Source organism: Cariama cristata, unplaced genomic scaffold (assembly GCF_000690535.1).
Source record: "Cariama cristata isolate BGI_N322 unplaced genomic scaffold, ASM69053v1 scaffold39137, whole genome shotgun sequence".
NCBI classification, from domain to species: domain Eukaryota; kingdom Metazoa; phylum Chordata; class Aves; order Cariamiformes; family Cariamidae; genus Cariama; species Cariama cristata.
Genome location: NW_009625679.1, coordinates 1 through 15,205, shown reverse-complemented (window position 1 = coordinate 15,205; position 15,205 = coordinate 1). Strand labels below are relative to the sequence as shown.

Genomic DNA, 15,205 nt, shown 5'->3' with positions numbered 1-15,205 from the left:
CTTTTGCAAATTACTAAAAAGTTAAATGTCCGTCGCTGCCTGTGGGATTTATTACAAATGATGCTTATAAATAACTTACACCATTTAATAACTCGCAGACAGGACAGCCTTAAAAAATAGCACATCACTAGCAGGTGTGATGCTTCTGTGTGAATAGATTACTGCTACTGATGAGCATAATCAAGTTAAACATTTCCTTGGCTCTGTGCACCCTTCCCATGACATTTCAGACTCGTTTACCAAGGGAGTGGGGAGGCTGTGCAGGCAGAGAGGTGCGGTGTCCTCAGCTGGGGTCAGGCCAGGTCAGAAAGTTCCGATGCAGTGCAATGAATCCTTGCCTCTCTCACAAATGTCAGTCTCGTCAGCAGCTCGGATCACAAACTGCTATGAGGTTTTTTTAACGGCAGTCATGCACACAGACACCCAGCAAAGCGCCTGTCATCCAGTGGCTCCTTGAGAGACTGGCTTTAAATATATTTAAAGGTATTTAAACAGATAACACTCGAGAATTCTTAATCTGGGACTTTCCATACACACCATAGATCAATGTGCTATTTCTGATACTATTCAAGATTTTATCTCCTTTGAACTTCTTTCATCGGGGTTGGGGGAGGACTTGGGCTTTATCTTCAGGGACAAAGACAAGCCTCTAACAGACACAGGCAAGAACTTTTGATCATTTCACTGCTCATGTTAGAGGAGGATTAGAAAGAATTTTTTCTCCCCGAGACCTAACAAATTTGAGAGCGTGGGGTTTGGGGTAGTGGGTGAGAAGGGCAGGGGTTCGTCTCCCAGCAGGTCAGGGACTGATAGGAGAGCATGAGAAGTGCCTGATGTCAACCTAATCACAGGCTGGTAAACAAAGCAGAGAGTCCCACTTCTCACTGAAGCAACACTGGAAGTATTCAGGTGAAGGTACCAGCTAAAAATCCTGGGCTTGTGTCTCTTGATGCCAATACAGCCAGGCACCTCTCCCAGCTACTTAAAATGCAGACAAAACAGGGGGTCTGGGGTCCTAGCAACAGCCTGGGGACCATGACTCAAGGTGTGAGAGAGGCTTCACAGTTCTGTCGGCGAAAGAGATGGAGACAAGGGAGGAAGGAATAATAAGCAGCAGTAGAAGCAGCCTGATACAGACAATTGCTAGATAATTTTACCAGGTAGCCTGGACTTTATTATGCTACATCCAACATGTAGGACTATAACCCCTAGATTTAAAAATAAACCCTCTGGGCTTTCCTTGATGAGCCAGACACGTGGGAGGGGGACAGTGTCAGCAGGGGCCAGCTCTGGTGTTCGGTATCTGCCACTCACTTCCAAATGGAAACATGCTGGCTGTTAGCGTTATAGATGATTATCAAAGGGAAGCAATGGAAGAGTCTCTACAGCCTCTGCAAATGTTTAGCGACGCTATCAAGGGACACAGATGTACAGCCAAGAGCACAGCAGCTCCCACATACGCTTTTTCTGTTTGGATTTCCTGTTCACAGTTGCTACTCTAAGCTCCATGTTTCCTTACTTTAGGAAAAAGAAAGAATCCAGCCGGATTTCCAGATCTTTGACAACTCACAGGCCACGACAACTGCTGGGTGATTGCTCTACGTGTAATTAGAGGTTACAGTTACTCCTCTAAGCAGTAATTAGGACTGCAATTATTCCTTCCAGCTCATCACTACTACTTGCTGCTTAACTCCAAACTGGAGATGATGCCCCTAAGGTCTGTACTCTGATGTCACATCCAGCCTCTTAATCACCTTTAAAACTGTTTTGCATTACTTCAGCCTCCCAAGAAAAGCATGCCCGAGAAGAGTCCCTCTCTTTTTATTTTCCTTGCTTTTCTTTGGCGGCACAGCTCTATCCACCTTCTGACTGCGTGGGTTTTCAGGGTACTCCCTCCACGAAGGTGAACTCAGCGCAGTTCTGATTCACGGAATTGCACCCAGTTCACCCAGACCTCAGAACTGGCCTGTGTAAAACGAAACAGCCACAAACTGGCACCTCACCAAAACAAAAAAGATACCTGGCCTATTCAGTCAGTTCTTCTGCTTCTCTTCTGCCAGTTGATGCTTCCTCTCTGCCAAAGCTTGCCAGCAGTTTGGGAAGGTCTCCGGGCAGCTCTCTTGTTCACCAGCACCTGTCAGTCGGGAGCTGCCCCGTCAGAGTCCTGCATCAACACCTCAGCATCACCAGTACAACTTTTACACCATTACAGACACTACATCGACAGGTTCATAAAAATACCAACTAAAAAATAAAAGTCTCTAGATATTAAGACTGCTGAAACAGAATGACATGTATCTACCCACCTTTATTTGGAGAAGAGTTGACTCCAAACAGGTTGCCTAATGTTTCAGGGTATGTCCCAGAGGAGACTCTGATAAGGAGGGCAGATCTAGGTGCCTTCAGGGAGAGTCTGTAGGCGGCCAGAGCAGGGCAGGAATCCCAGGCCAATGCTTTCACTGGGACATTGTCAAAATTAATAGTCACAGGGTAACTCCCGTGGGCACATTCTCTGCCCAAAGCCAGTTAGAAATGTTTACAATAATAATTACAATAACAATTCTTACCTGCTCACACATAGACCTACCTTCAAGTTACATTAAGCTGGTTTTTTAATATGTTTTAAAAGGCACATCCTCCTAGAACAGATCAAACTTTTCAAGCTTGATCCATTCAGCCACCTGACACCCCAAGGCGATTCACATTTGTTTCCTGAGGCAGCAAGGATTATTTGTTTCACAGCATTTGGTACCACGCGGAAGCCAAGAGCTGTCCTTGCTAATGCCAGAAGAGGGAAATCAAACTAAGGAATCTTAAGAACTTTTTGGCTGGATTGAAATCTAAGTGCCTGGCAGATGACTGTGGATTTCTCAAAACCAAGGTCTGTGGGAAGTGTCCAAATTGCAGCTGTCCTTACATCAGTCTATCAAATAAAGAGGAGCGCTTGCAGTTGAAGTGTTAATATATATCGGTATTCGTCTTAGGACATTTTAAAAAAATGGCTATTATCTACAAGAGAAAAACAGATTAAGGAGTACTTTATGAACATTTAAAGAACATCAGGTAATATACTGTCTCATTAAGATGGCAACATGCAGCACTGCTGGCTCATTTATTAACGACCAACCGCTGAACTGAAGTCATGGTTAGAGCACAGGGTTGTTTGTTAGCTGTCAGAGTTAATACTAGCAAAGCTGAGCTGCCCAGATTTCATTTCCATAGAAAATATTCTTCAGTCTGCAAGCAAAAAAAAAAAAATCCCTACCCAGTTTGAAAGAGATTTGATTCCTGCAGATCAGCCAGTTATAGAGAAATTTTCTTTTTTAAACGTTCCCTTCAGGCATAACTAGGGAATTAACAGCTGAAGTGGAAGAAATGGATGAAATCTATTTGAGTATAACGAACTTACGAAGAACAAAGGCTGGTAAAAGCAGAATTTACCCCCCAGGGAAAGAAGTGAAGTTTTAGAAACATCAGACACTGCCAGGAGAGATTTAAATGTCATCTCCATCTTCAGAATATTGTACCTACCTCAACAAAAAGAGAACCACTGCTGCGTAATGCTCCAGGTTGTCTTTGACAGGTACATCATCTTTGACAGATGATGCATTTTCATCAAGAGCTCCATACAAGACCTTTACTTAACCATTGTGCAACACAAACCCATGACAGCATCACCCTGATCTCATACTCAGCAAGTGGGCAGTCTGCAAGACAGGTAATCAAAGTCAATGTTTCAGTTTTACACTGCACAGTGCTCTGCAAGATTTGCCTTGCTCATCTGAGGCGATAACAAGGTCTGTAACCATGCTTATCTATAGCCAACTTATTTCACTGAGACCCATATAATGAAGTTGATTGTCGAGATGGTTTCTAAGCAGATAATGAAGGCCTATCACAGAGTCAATATTCTAGCTGAGTCAGCAGCCAAACATTTATCAGAAGAGAGAAGACTAGCAGAAGTCACGAGATTCTCTGCCTTTCTTCACCCTTTACCTGCCATTTTAGAAATAGTAACTGATCTCATTAAAGCGAGTTTTATTACGAAGAAAAACACAATATTCACCCAGACAGCTCTTTGGTACATCCCTATTAAGAACTTTACATTTTAGTGACTGTACAAGGGGCAAAATAATACCTTTCATGAATTTAACTGACACTGCATGAGTAGTATGTCACCCCACAAAGCCCTACTATTGTGCTACAGCAATAGTATCGTGCTACAGACACAGGACTTTATCCCAAACCAATCTTGCTTAACCAGTGGGGGGGAAAAGGACAATAAAAGAACTTATAGACTGCACGTGTATGGCAGATTTGGCTGGGGCATCACCGCTTAACCAATTTTAACAGCTTTGCCTGTTTGAGAAAGAATGAGGAAAAGCGATCCCTTTCAGTTCAGGCAGCTCCCGAGACAAGCACTGTTAAACGCCAGTTTCTGTAACCCACAGCAGCCTCCTCCCAGCCCCACCACTGGTACACTTCTCTACAGCTGTTTGATGCGGTGTGGCTTGGTGCACAAATCTGTATTTCACATGTTTGCATTTCTAGCAAGATTCTTTACTGCTCTGCCACTCCTTTCCACAGATATTAAAAAAAGAGCTATACAAATAATTCCTACGAAATGACAGCTCCATAAAGATTAAATGTTTGAAAACATTTATTTGGAGTAAAATACAATATACATATGAACAGGGACAGATGAACCAATAGAATGCACTATTAAGAGGCTGCCAGACAAATACAAGGCAGAGGATTACAAGTAAAAGGCTTGAGAGAAGTAAGCTGTTTTCTGGTGAGGTTACATTAAGAAAGGAGATGAAAACATCTAAAATAACTTATTTCCCAAGAAAGTTGCTCCACTAGCAACTTCCCTATGTGTTTTCAGATTATCATCTTAACGTTAAGAATACTGGTAAAATCAGAATCTGTCTTCTGATGTTCAAATTTGTTTCAAACAAATTCAAGTGAAAAAGCAACGCTTCAATTAGTGGCTTTATTTGAAAGGACCAGTGCTCCTGCTATGAAGCACATTTACCTCACTATCTAATGAACACCCTCTAGCAAATTGTTACTGACCACATTTTGCTGAGGTATGACACATCCAGTGTGAAATGAAATAACATTACCGAATCAGCCTGTTTCATTTTTCTCCTCCTACTTGTTACTTCCACTGATGGAATTTTCACATATAATGCCACTTCATGGCTACATTAACTATACAAAAGTGACAACGGCAGTTTCCGCCTCAGAGACATCAAAACCCCCTAATGCTTATTTTTCCTTTTTTTGATTTTCTTAACAAAAATAAACTCCTTTCTCTGTAGAGAATTATCTCAGTTCTTCAATAAGCTCCTGTTTGCTATTTCTGAAGGAATGTTGATGGTTTACAATTAAAAACATGTCTATGGAAACCAATACCTATAAATTGTAGGTTTTCAAGGAAGTAAGTTAGGTGTTTCAGTGTGTTATTAGTATTAATAAAAAGTTATTTTAAGCACTAGAAGCAAAAAATATACCATTCAAAACAAATATTACTGAAAAAATAATACCAGTCTACATTCTCTTTCTATGACAGCTTCAGATAGATCAGACATTTTTGGTATTTTAGTCCTCTGGTTCATATCTGAGGATTTAAAAAAAAATAAAAACAAAAAAAATCATTAAAACCAAGTACAAAATACCCAAGAGATATTTTTTATCTAAAGGAAATACGAAACGCAAGTAATAAATAACTCCCACTAGTGATGCATTCCTGTCAAGGTTCACTGTATCACTTAGGGCACAGACAAATGTATATACTTTTCAGACTATTCTTAAAATTGGCTACTTTACCAAATAGTAGAATGAGGGAATGACAAGGAACTTGCCTACAAATCCCAAAATACAGGCAGAAATTTGAACAGAAGTTTTAAGTTCACCTCTGCCCTCCTACAGCATCGGTCTAAGGCATCCCTGTTGCCAAGCTCACTTGACACTTGCAGAATGATAAGTCTTCTACGCCATATAATGGCCATGAAGCATCTTTCTTTACTCAGCACAGGCCTAACCCTCTTTACATACTGTGCACCTCTCATTCCCACAAATAAGCGTGGAAGAAATAAGATAATGCTAGAGGATCTGGTACATTTCCCATCTGTATTTCTGTGTGTAGCACCTGGGAACTTGTCTAGCACATCCATGAATATTTAGTACCCTCTCCATACTAAATTCTCTAAACACTTGCTATACGGTAGCTGCTGTTGCACACAGTCCTATTCACGTAGTATCCATTAAAAGGATAGGCTTGTCAAAAATCAGGGAACAGCCCACTGGAAATTCTTTTAAAGAGAAAATTTATAGTCTGGTTTAGATATAGCTTCACATTTATAAAAATAAAATGGGAGCAGAACATGGATCCAGAACAAGCATCCTGTTTGGATGGACAGAACAGCATCACTTACTTGGAAAGCCTTTTACGTAGATCTTTTATCTGTTCATTCTTCTTAGTGAGAATCTCTTTCATGTTGCGATAGGCAGCTGTTTGCTGGAATTTCTTCTCCAATTCCTACATAATAATAACATCAACATATTATGAAAACCAGGTTAATATGCTTTTTAAAAAAGATGACCTGCTTTTCCTCCTCAATTTACAGAATAGTAGTTTCTTTAACTTATTCAAATTTAGATGAAGTCTGCTAGTAGATTCAAATGAGATTACTGGGAGAGACAGAGAAACACAAACTTTATTTTCTAATGAAATCAGGCTAAAATTTTCTATGCAGACAAATGGGCAATTTTTAAGTATTCGTGTAGTTATAATCATGCAGCTAGTTGTGGTTTTGCTATTTTATGTATAACATGTTTTTCCACTGAAATAACAAAAATACACAGGCACAAGTGTGACCCAGTAAACTCTGCATCCCATAGTGTATGCTGGTTAAATTACTAATCAATTAAAATGGCTATACATTACAATAAAATGCTAACCTTTTCAGCTGTGGATAGCTGATCCTGAACCTTAAGCAAGTCATGTTTCGTTGTCACCAAGTTCTCTTCCAAGAATTTTTGGTTTGCAGTAGAGTCATTCAAAGTCTTCTCAAACTGAGATTTCAAAGCTGCCACCTTATTCTCCAGTTCAGTGATATCCTGGTTTCCATTAGTCTTCAACAGAAGAAATATTTGAAATACGTCAAATGCAAGAGAAACAATGTTTAAAATGTCAAGTGCAAAATTCCACACAAAGTGGGTGCATCTTAATCTTTAATAATTATGTTCATGTTATTCCTGTAAAGCCTAAATTAGAAGTGCTTTAAATAAAAAAAATAGTTAAAACACCAGCCAATTTATAACTTTAAAAAATTGTTAATAATTGCCTTTTGAAGAGGGCTGGAATGTCTTCTCTGGTAAGTTAAGATTTCAAGTTCTTCTACTTCACTTCTTTAGGAATCAGGTGAAGTCACAGGATGAAGCATATCACAAGAAGCTATTCAGCATACAGCAATAGGAAATTACAGTTTAAGATCTGAATGTCTATGCAATAGTGTATTTTTAAAGCAGGTAAAATACCACAGGCATTTCAAAAGCTGTTACTGTAATAAGGTAGGAAAGGATGAAAGTGTTAACGCTCATATTATCAACCAGGTACCGATACTGCACTGTTCTCAGATACATTACAAAAAGAGCCTCCACAGTTGCTTGTGAAGCAACTTTCCTGCTTCCCTGTGAGAAGAAACAACCCAAACTCTTCTGGCCATCAGTTCTGGGTCACAAAACATTATATTTATGTAACTATTCTATGGATTTCCATTGGAAAACAAACAAACAAACAAAACCTCTCAGGTTTAAAAGCTCAACTTCAAACTCTCAAAAGTATAGTGACTCAGGATGAGGCTGAACCAGCAGCACCTTAAAAAGATCACAAATCTAAAACTAAGGAAGCTCTGCTCCTTTTTCTATGTCGATGGTAAGATTTGAGCACAGGAAACCACTTGATAATAGTACCTGTACCGAAGAAAAGCTTATTTTGAATTTTGAGACAGAGTCCAAGGCTGCAATGCTGAAAAGCCGTACATTGTATTATGTTTCAGATCAGAATAGGCAGTGATCATTTTTCTAAACTGTGACGTAAGTCAATTATGCAAAAATTCTAAATCCTCAAGTGAAACCCATCCAACAGAGCAGTTACTCCCAAACTGTGGTTCACACTTGGTGTGTGGAACTGTATTAATTATTATTAAAAAAAAAAAAAAAGAAAAGAAAAAAAGGTAGAAATCAGCTGAGCTAAGAGTTGGTTCTTAAGAACCATTGTGGTTTGGCAGTCATTTGTTTAATCAAAGAGTCTGAAAACTACTGCTTTAACGAGCAACCGGGTTCATACAATTTTATTGACACCCAGCCTATAAAAATGTGGAGTGAAAACAGATAAAATTCAGCACTTTCTCCAAACAACGAATACTTTAATTGATTAAATAAAGTAGTACATTTCAGCACTATGTCTACTAGCTAGTTTCAATTCAACAAGACATATATGCCTGGAAATAGAAAATGTAAGAGTTGGAGAAGAAAGTGACAGATTATAGAGAGCAAATTAGGACATGAAACTGAAGGTACTCAGCAGCCCTGACATTGAGGCCAATTCATCTTTAACCAGAAAAGTAGGATGACATTTGGTTCCAGATTTTTGAAACGACAAACAATATTATCCAAGCTTTAATAAACCCCTTTAATATTTTAAACCTTTAATAATTTAAGCCTTAACAAAACAGATAAAGAAAATATTTGCCAAGACTGATAAATCAAGTTCCCTATTAAATAGTATTATTGAATACAGATTTTGAAAGTTACTAGATAAAACTATAACATATTAAGAAAGCCAAGTACATACCATAAACCAGTTAGAAAGCAAAATAAAAAGAAATTGGGATTAAAATATGAAAATTAAAGTGGAAATGTTTTATGATATTGAACTTCACTTCCAAATCGGTAAGTACTGCAGGAATCTTAAAGAGTCAATTTCTCAAAATAATCGGATTAAAGTGTTCTAATTTTGTTAAAAGTCTGAACTGAAATGTTTTAAATTTAAGAAACAAACTTTAGAAAATTCTAATTATTGACAAAATAAAAAGTTACAAACAAAAAAATACTAAGGTGACCTGAACAGATTTATCTGTGTCAACCTGCATGACTTCTAGCTTCTTACGTTTTTTTTTTCCTGCAGCAGCAACTCACCATGTTTGAATCCTCATTTACAAAAAAGCTTAAGAACTTCAAGGAGTAAAGGTAAATAGTAAACCTTTTTTGACAGTATGCTGATATGGGTACAGCCACATTAAAAAAAAATAATAAAAAAAAAAAAATCAAACATTTGCCATCTGACCCATGATCATTGACATTTGGACTCTTACATATAAGTATTTAGGTTTTAAAGTCTGAAGTGAGAAGCAGCAAGTCTGGCTTGTCCATGCCTATATCAAGTGTGACAAAGGTGTGAAAGAATTAGCGGTTTATTGCTGCTATAAAACCCAGGCTAGATATCATTCTTTCATTAGTAAACAGGAAGAAACAAACAGAAATAAATCTGTATCTGTTAATACAAATAACACCCCTGAGAATATGAACTGTGAAATACTACCTCCTGATAGTACCTGGAATAATACTTTCTGATAATAATTTATCATGGTCTATGTGACACAAAATACGTGTCATATAACATCAACTCATGTTCTGGATTATCTGATGACAGAGCAGCTGGAACAGACAATGTGAGCAAGAACGCGACAATACTAACTTGAACTTTTGTATTTGCCAGAAAAGAAACACACCTTATAGACCAACTTTTTAGATGTACAGGCAACAGTTGTGTTCACCCGGGGTGGTGGTGGAGGAATTCTTAATTATATTTACCTTTTGATCTCCTTGGATCATCTGTAAATCCTTCAGTGACTTCTCTAGCTTGGCCTTCTCATCTAGTGCAGCTGTAGCCTGTGATACATTGAAAACACAAAACATCAGAAACTTATTTTAACTGAAAGTATGAGAGTAACAACCATGGGATTCTTATTTAGATATTTTTTAATATGTAAACAGCATTAAGTATCCAAGCTTACACGGAATTTACCTGTGTTTCTATGGTCTTGAGTCTGGTCTTCAACTTTTCATTTTCTTCTTGGAGACAAGCAACTGTCTTTGGGTTAACGAACAAGAAATGGTTTGTGAACACCCTTGTGCTATTTTGAATTTTCCAAATATTTCAGGTAAGAAAATATGCTTCATGGCTTAGGAAAGCAAAGAAGCTTCTGAATGCTTATCAAAATGGCCTTCACAAGAAATCAGTAATCCATTTATTTATTGTGTTTTCTGCCTCAGTCAGCAAGAAATTTAAGCCTCCAATTCTACTGTAATACATAGGACCATTCACTTAAATTTGGTTCATGCTTTACTGAATTGAGATTAGCGAGCTCAGCATCTTGTTAGTATCAAGATTCATGATAAAGAAAATTGCACATTCAGAGATGCAAATCTCATTGCTGCTCATCATTTGTATTTTCAATCAACAGGCAAGTAAGAATTTATTCATAGTTCCTGTTTAAAAGAGACAAATACCAGGTTACTGCAGGTAATCAGGTTCTGTGTCACAGGAAATAACCATGTTTTATCAGTCAGAGTAAATTCACCATATAAACTTTGAATTATTTTTGAGGGGAAAAAAAAAAAAAGACATCAGATGCACATACTCAACAAGAATTGTTATGAAACAGATTTTGAAATTATTTTTGAAAGAGCACTACATTGATCTATGGGTAAAATACAAGTCTGAATTCTTGAATGCTTTAATTATCTTAACGGATAACAACAATTTGATTCAGACACTGTACTTGATAGATCATTTTGGTAATGCAGGCTAGAAGACAGAAAACACAACTCCTTGCTAAATATCTTGACTGCCCATAATTTAAAAGCGTATTGTAAGAAGTGTGGCATTTTTTAAAAGTTCAGTTGAAGGAAATAAAAACTACTGATAACTTTAAATACAAGACAGTGTTTTAGAATTCTGAAATCTTTAGCAAATGGCAAGTCAGTCATTTTCAAAACTAGTAAATTCCAAATCCTTTAAGTGTGTATTTCTTTAGGAGGAATTTAACCAACTAACAAAAGAAAAAAGACTGAATGTAGTAAGATTGACCTTGAGTGATACAGAAAATGTTCAATAACCTAATGATTTCAGCCAGCTACATATTTTAACTTACTTCCTTGTTGGAAAGCCAGCCAGCTGCATGGAACAAACTGAATACTGGTTTCTACTAATTTACCTCACTAAATAGAAAAATAAGTAATTACAAAGGCCAAAATGTTTTTGCAAAAGGAAAGTCAATATTGCAATACATAACCACACAATAAATTTAAGATACTTTATAATATTTATTAATTTATTAGCATTTTATATTACTATATAGACGTCAAGGTAATAATACACCCCCGAATGTGACAGGCACAACATACAAGTATTACTGCACAGCTATCCAGCTCAGTTGAATAAGCAGAATGATCACTGACCACAACTGCACAAAGAGACAACTTCTTACCTTGTTTAGCAGCTCTGACCCACCTTCATTTAATGGAGCCAGTTTTGGTTTAATGAGATCTGCACTGGGCTAAAGAAATAATAAAGGTAAAGATTAAATTATACAGATTTCTAGGAGAAAGAGAAGTATACCTTTAGCCTGTAAAACAACTATTGACAGTTAATTCACCTTTCTTTTGTAAAGCAAACAAACGATTTTTTATTTCAAGTTCATTTTTTACTGGTACCTTGGCTCCTAAGTTATATACTACACTTTCAGCTAAAGTTAAACAAAAATGCTGCATAGAGACATAAAAGGATGGCAAACTTGAATTTACAAAAGACTACTGACGCTGCAGCAACCAAAAGACAAAGGAGTAAAGAAAACAGAAAAAATAATATTTCAATGATTGTAAGAGTAAAAAATATTTACACAGCTCCAAATTATTTTGTTATTTTAAGTATTCAAATATAATATATATTAACTAAATATACCTTTACGCTACAAACCAAATAAGGTGCAATCATAATCATACAAGATAATCTAGTGTCATATGTGTATTGTGGAATCTTCTCAGCTCTTGACTCCACCCTGGGACAAGCGTATGTCCCAGTCTTACCCCAGTCTCCAGGGAGAAGGGAATGCAGGAGCAGACGCTCCAACGCATCCCTGGGCTGGCTGACTTTGGGATGAGGATTATGAGGTATGGCCCAGATGTGCAGAATCTGCAATCTGGAAACAGCCATGGCAATTCAGTGTGAGCCTTGGTGCCAAACTGCCACTTTTCGAGACTTTCAGGGATTATTTTGAAAAAGGGTAGGTTTTTCTGTTTTTCTCTCTTACGCACAAAGAGTCAGTACTAAGTATTTTAAACATGTCATGACTCCACATGATGTATGATTATGATTTGATTAAAATAAAACTCTACCTTCTTGTTCGAAGACGTAAATTCTGACTTTTCAAACTCAGCAACCTGTTCCAACAATTCTCTTGAAAAGAAAAATAAAGGGAGGCATTTATTTACTAAAAAAGCTATGCTATGAAACACATTTTACCAGGCTGATACTATGCCCTTTATTGCACATAAGATTCTTGTTAGAAGTACAGAATGAAGTCTTATGTAAATACAATAAATGCAACAGGTCATGTCATGCAATGGTATGGTATATGCATCAGAACTGTAAGATTTAGCATCCTTGATTAAAATATAATCTACTCAGATAACAATGGCTTTTTCATCAAGCCCTATCACCTGCTCTTAACAGATTAATTCAAGTAAGAATAGTACCAATAAAAACATCTTCCTGACAAATTTCAAATTCTTGCGTATCTTGCTACTTTATAGATGGAGGACATGAAACTAACGTATCATCGATACAATAGCAAAAGAATAGGTTTCTAAGGCCAGGAAAAGAATGCAAACAGTCAACACTTTGAAGTTTTCTTATTATTGAAAGGCATTCTGTATAGTCCAATATATGTTACCGATTCTCCAATTCAGAGACGTCTGTCTGTAACTTAAGGTACCATTTCTCAGCTTGCGAAAAGAGCTGCCGCAGAAGTAAAACATTGGTGTAAGTTGTATTTATGAGCTCTGACTCCACTTCGCTGTGTACAACAGTCCGCAGTCCATCCAGCATGTCTGTCACCTCATCGACTGTGAAGGTCTCCTCAACCAGCCTAAACAGAGTAGGCAAGATGAGTCATGTGTGATAAAGGTAACAATTTTGCACTGTTATGAGATCTCACTACACAGGTATCACTCTTATATAGTGCACTGTTCTTCTGAAAACATCCACTGTCAGTAGTTATCAGATGACCATGGCACTACTAATTGGCTCCTGTATTTAAACTTTCTCTTGGAAACACTGCAATCACAAATATTACTTCAGCTACAGTCTTGCATCAAATTTAGACATCAGAAGCAAGATATAAAACAATGCCATGCTGTCAATATCTATGTTAATTCCTAAGATTCTGAACAACTTAGTTTTAAAAGGACTTGACTTGTAACATTTGGAAAATTATTGGGTCTTTCTTCCTCACTAAGAACATACAAAAGTAAAAACAGATAAGAGTCATCCCATAAAGCACTTAAACCAGCAACTCTTGCTAGCATATTTTGCTCTATTCTTGCTCAGAACCATCCCCCACTGTACCTGCTGTCCTTAAGGTCTTGAAAACAAGAATCCACTGTTTTGAGACACAGGCCACGTTTGAAACGAGCAAAGCGCATGTAGTTGATTGCTTCATTCTGGTGGTGCTCGTTAAGGCCTAGCTCTGCCTGTCGATAAGGATATAAGAACAAAGACAAACATACACTGAAATAAGTAAAAAGGAACGTAAGTATTGTGAGGACTTGCCTTCTGACTAGTTTCTGCGCTTGCTTTCACAGGGTTACCATGTTAACCAGTATGTTAAAGAAGAACCATATTTTCATATGTATAATCCCTAGATACGTCACATAAGTGGTCCCCCTTTAAAAGCACCAGTACCTGGAAGTAAGGCCTCAAGTGACAAGTACCCTCAGAAAAGTCATACAAAGTCAGACAGAAACAATCAGAGGATCAGAACCAGAAGGACTGTAGGGGAGAGGAAGCTCTCGGATAAATTTGTCTTTCTATTACATGTACATGTGTATGATGTAGCTGAATGATGTATCTTTTATAGATGTACTAACAAAAATACACAGGAAGGTATGTTATGTTTCTCTGTTAGTTTATATGTAAAACGTTAAGACTTCTCATATAATCTTGAATAATAATTTGAATTTGTTTCTCAACAGCCTATTGCCCAGAAACAAATATTCCCGGGGGAAATTAAGAAGGAAGCATTTTTAGATTCAGCTAACTAGCCCTTCTATGTATTCCTTTATTTCAAAAGAAATTGGCACGGCCAATTACGTTAGAATAAATCTTGCTCCTGCAGGCGGCACGAGTCAGAAGGAGGCACAACAGGGCATGAGTGGGAGTTTCTCATCACAGTCCCTGGTGAGCTGATGCAACCAAAGGAGAAGTCCATTTCGTTTACTCCAACGTACTTAGCATTGCTGGTATTGGGGACAGCAAGGTAGCAACTCAGGACAGTCAATCTGATCACCTTGTCCTTATTAATCCAACTGTGCAGAGCAGCTCCAGTGAAAATGCAATACTGCGATACCTGGATGAACAATACTGAAAACGTGAGCACAGATCTCCACTGCCTGGAAAATAAAGGCAGCCTAGGAAACAGCAATAAATAAAACAAGCTCTCATAATGTGGTTGCAAGTCCAGTGCAATGTCTCCCATAAAGTCCCACATGTGGCAAATGAGAGATCGTGAAAAGCTCAATTAACGTTCTCTTTGCTGTTGCTGGGTTTTCTTTAGGGGAAAATTTTCTGTTCACTACAGGTATAAAGGAAGGCATATGCTGAAAACTCACAACCTAGAAACCAGCCTCAAAAGGAAATTAAACTAAACTAACAAATGAACACGTAAGCACAGGCCAAAGCCACCCGTGACCCGTCAGTCAGGTACGCTGACACGCAGCGAAGCAACCGGGGCGTTGGATCCCGCAAAAACCCCAAGCCCCAGCGCTCCCCGCAGGGCCCAGCCGGGGAGGCACGGACGCCCAGGACGGCAGGCGGCAGCAGCAGACGGCTTGAGTGGCTCCCGCACGACGA

At 38.1% G+C, this 15,205-nt stretch overlaps 1 protein-coding gene across 1 annotated transcript; it reads right to left on the bottom strand.

The window, feature by feature from the left end:
- Positions 1-5,361: 5,361 nt before the first annotated feature.
- LZTFL1 (leucine zipper transcription factor-like 1) lies at positions 5,362-13,828 on the bottom strand. The gene is made up of 9 exons (XM_009703692.1): positions 13,703-13,828; positions 13,029-13,223; positions 12,472-12,532; positions 11,565-11,633; positions 10,100-10,165; positions 9,886-9,963; positions 6,970-7,143; positions 6,444-6,547; positions 5,362-5,626 (listed from the first exon to the last, which is right to left on the bottom strand). The coding sequence occupies exons 1-9, from the start codon at positions 13,777-13,779 to the stop codon at positions 5,608-5,610; spliced, it is 843 nt and encodes a 280-aa protein (XP_009701994.1). The 5' UTR covers positions 13,780-13,828; the 3' UTR covers positions 5,362-5,607.
- Between the last annotated feature and the right edge of the window lie 1,377 nt (positions 13,829-15,205).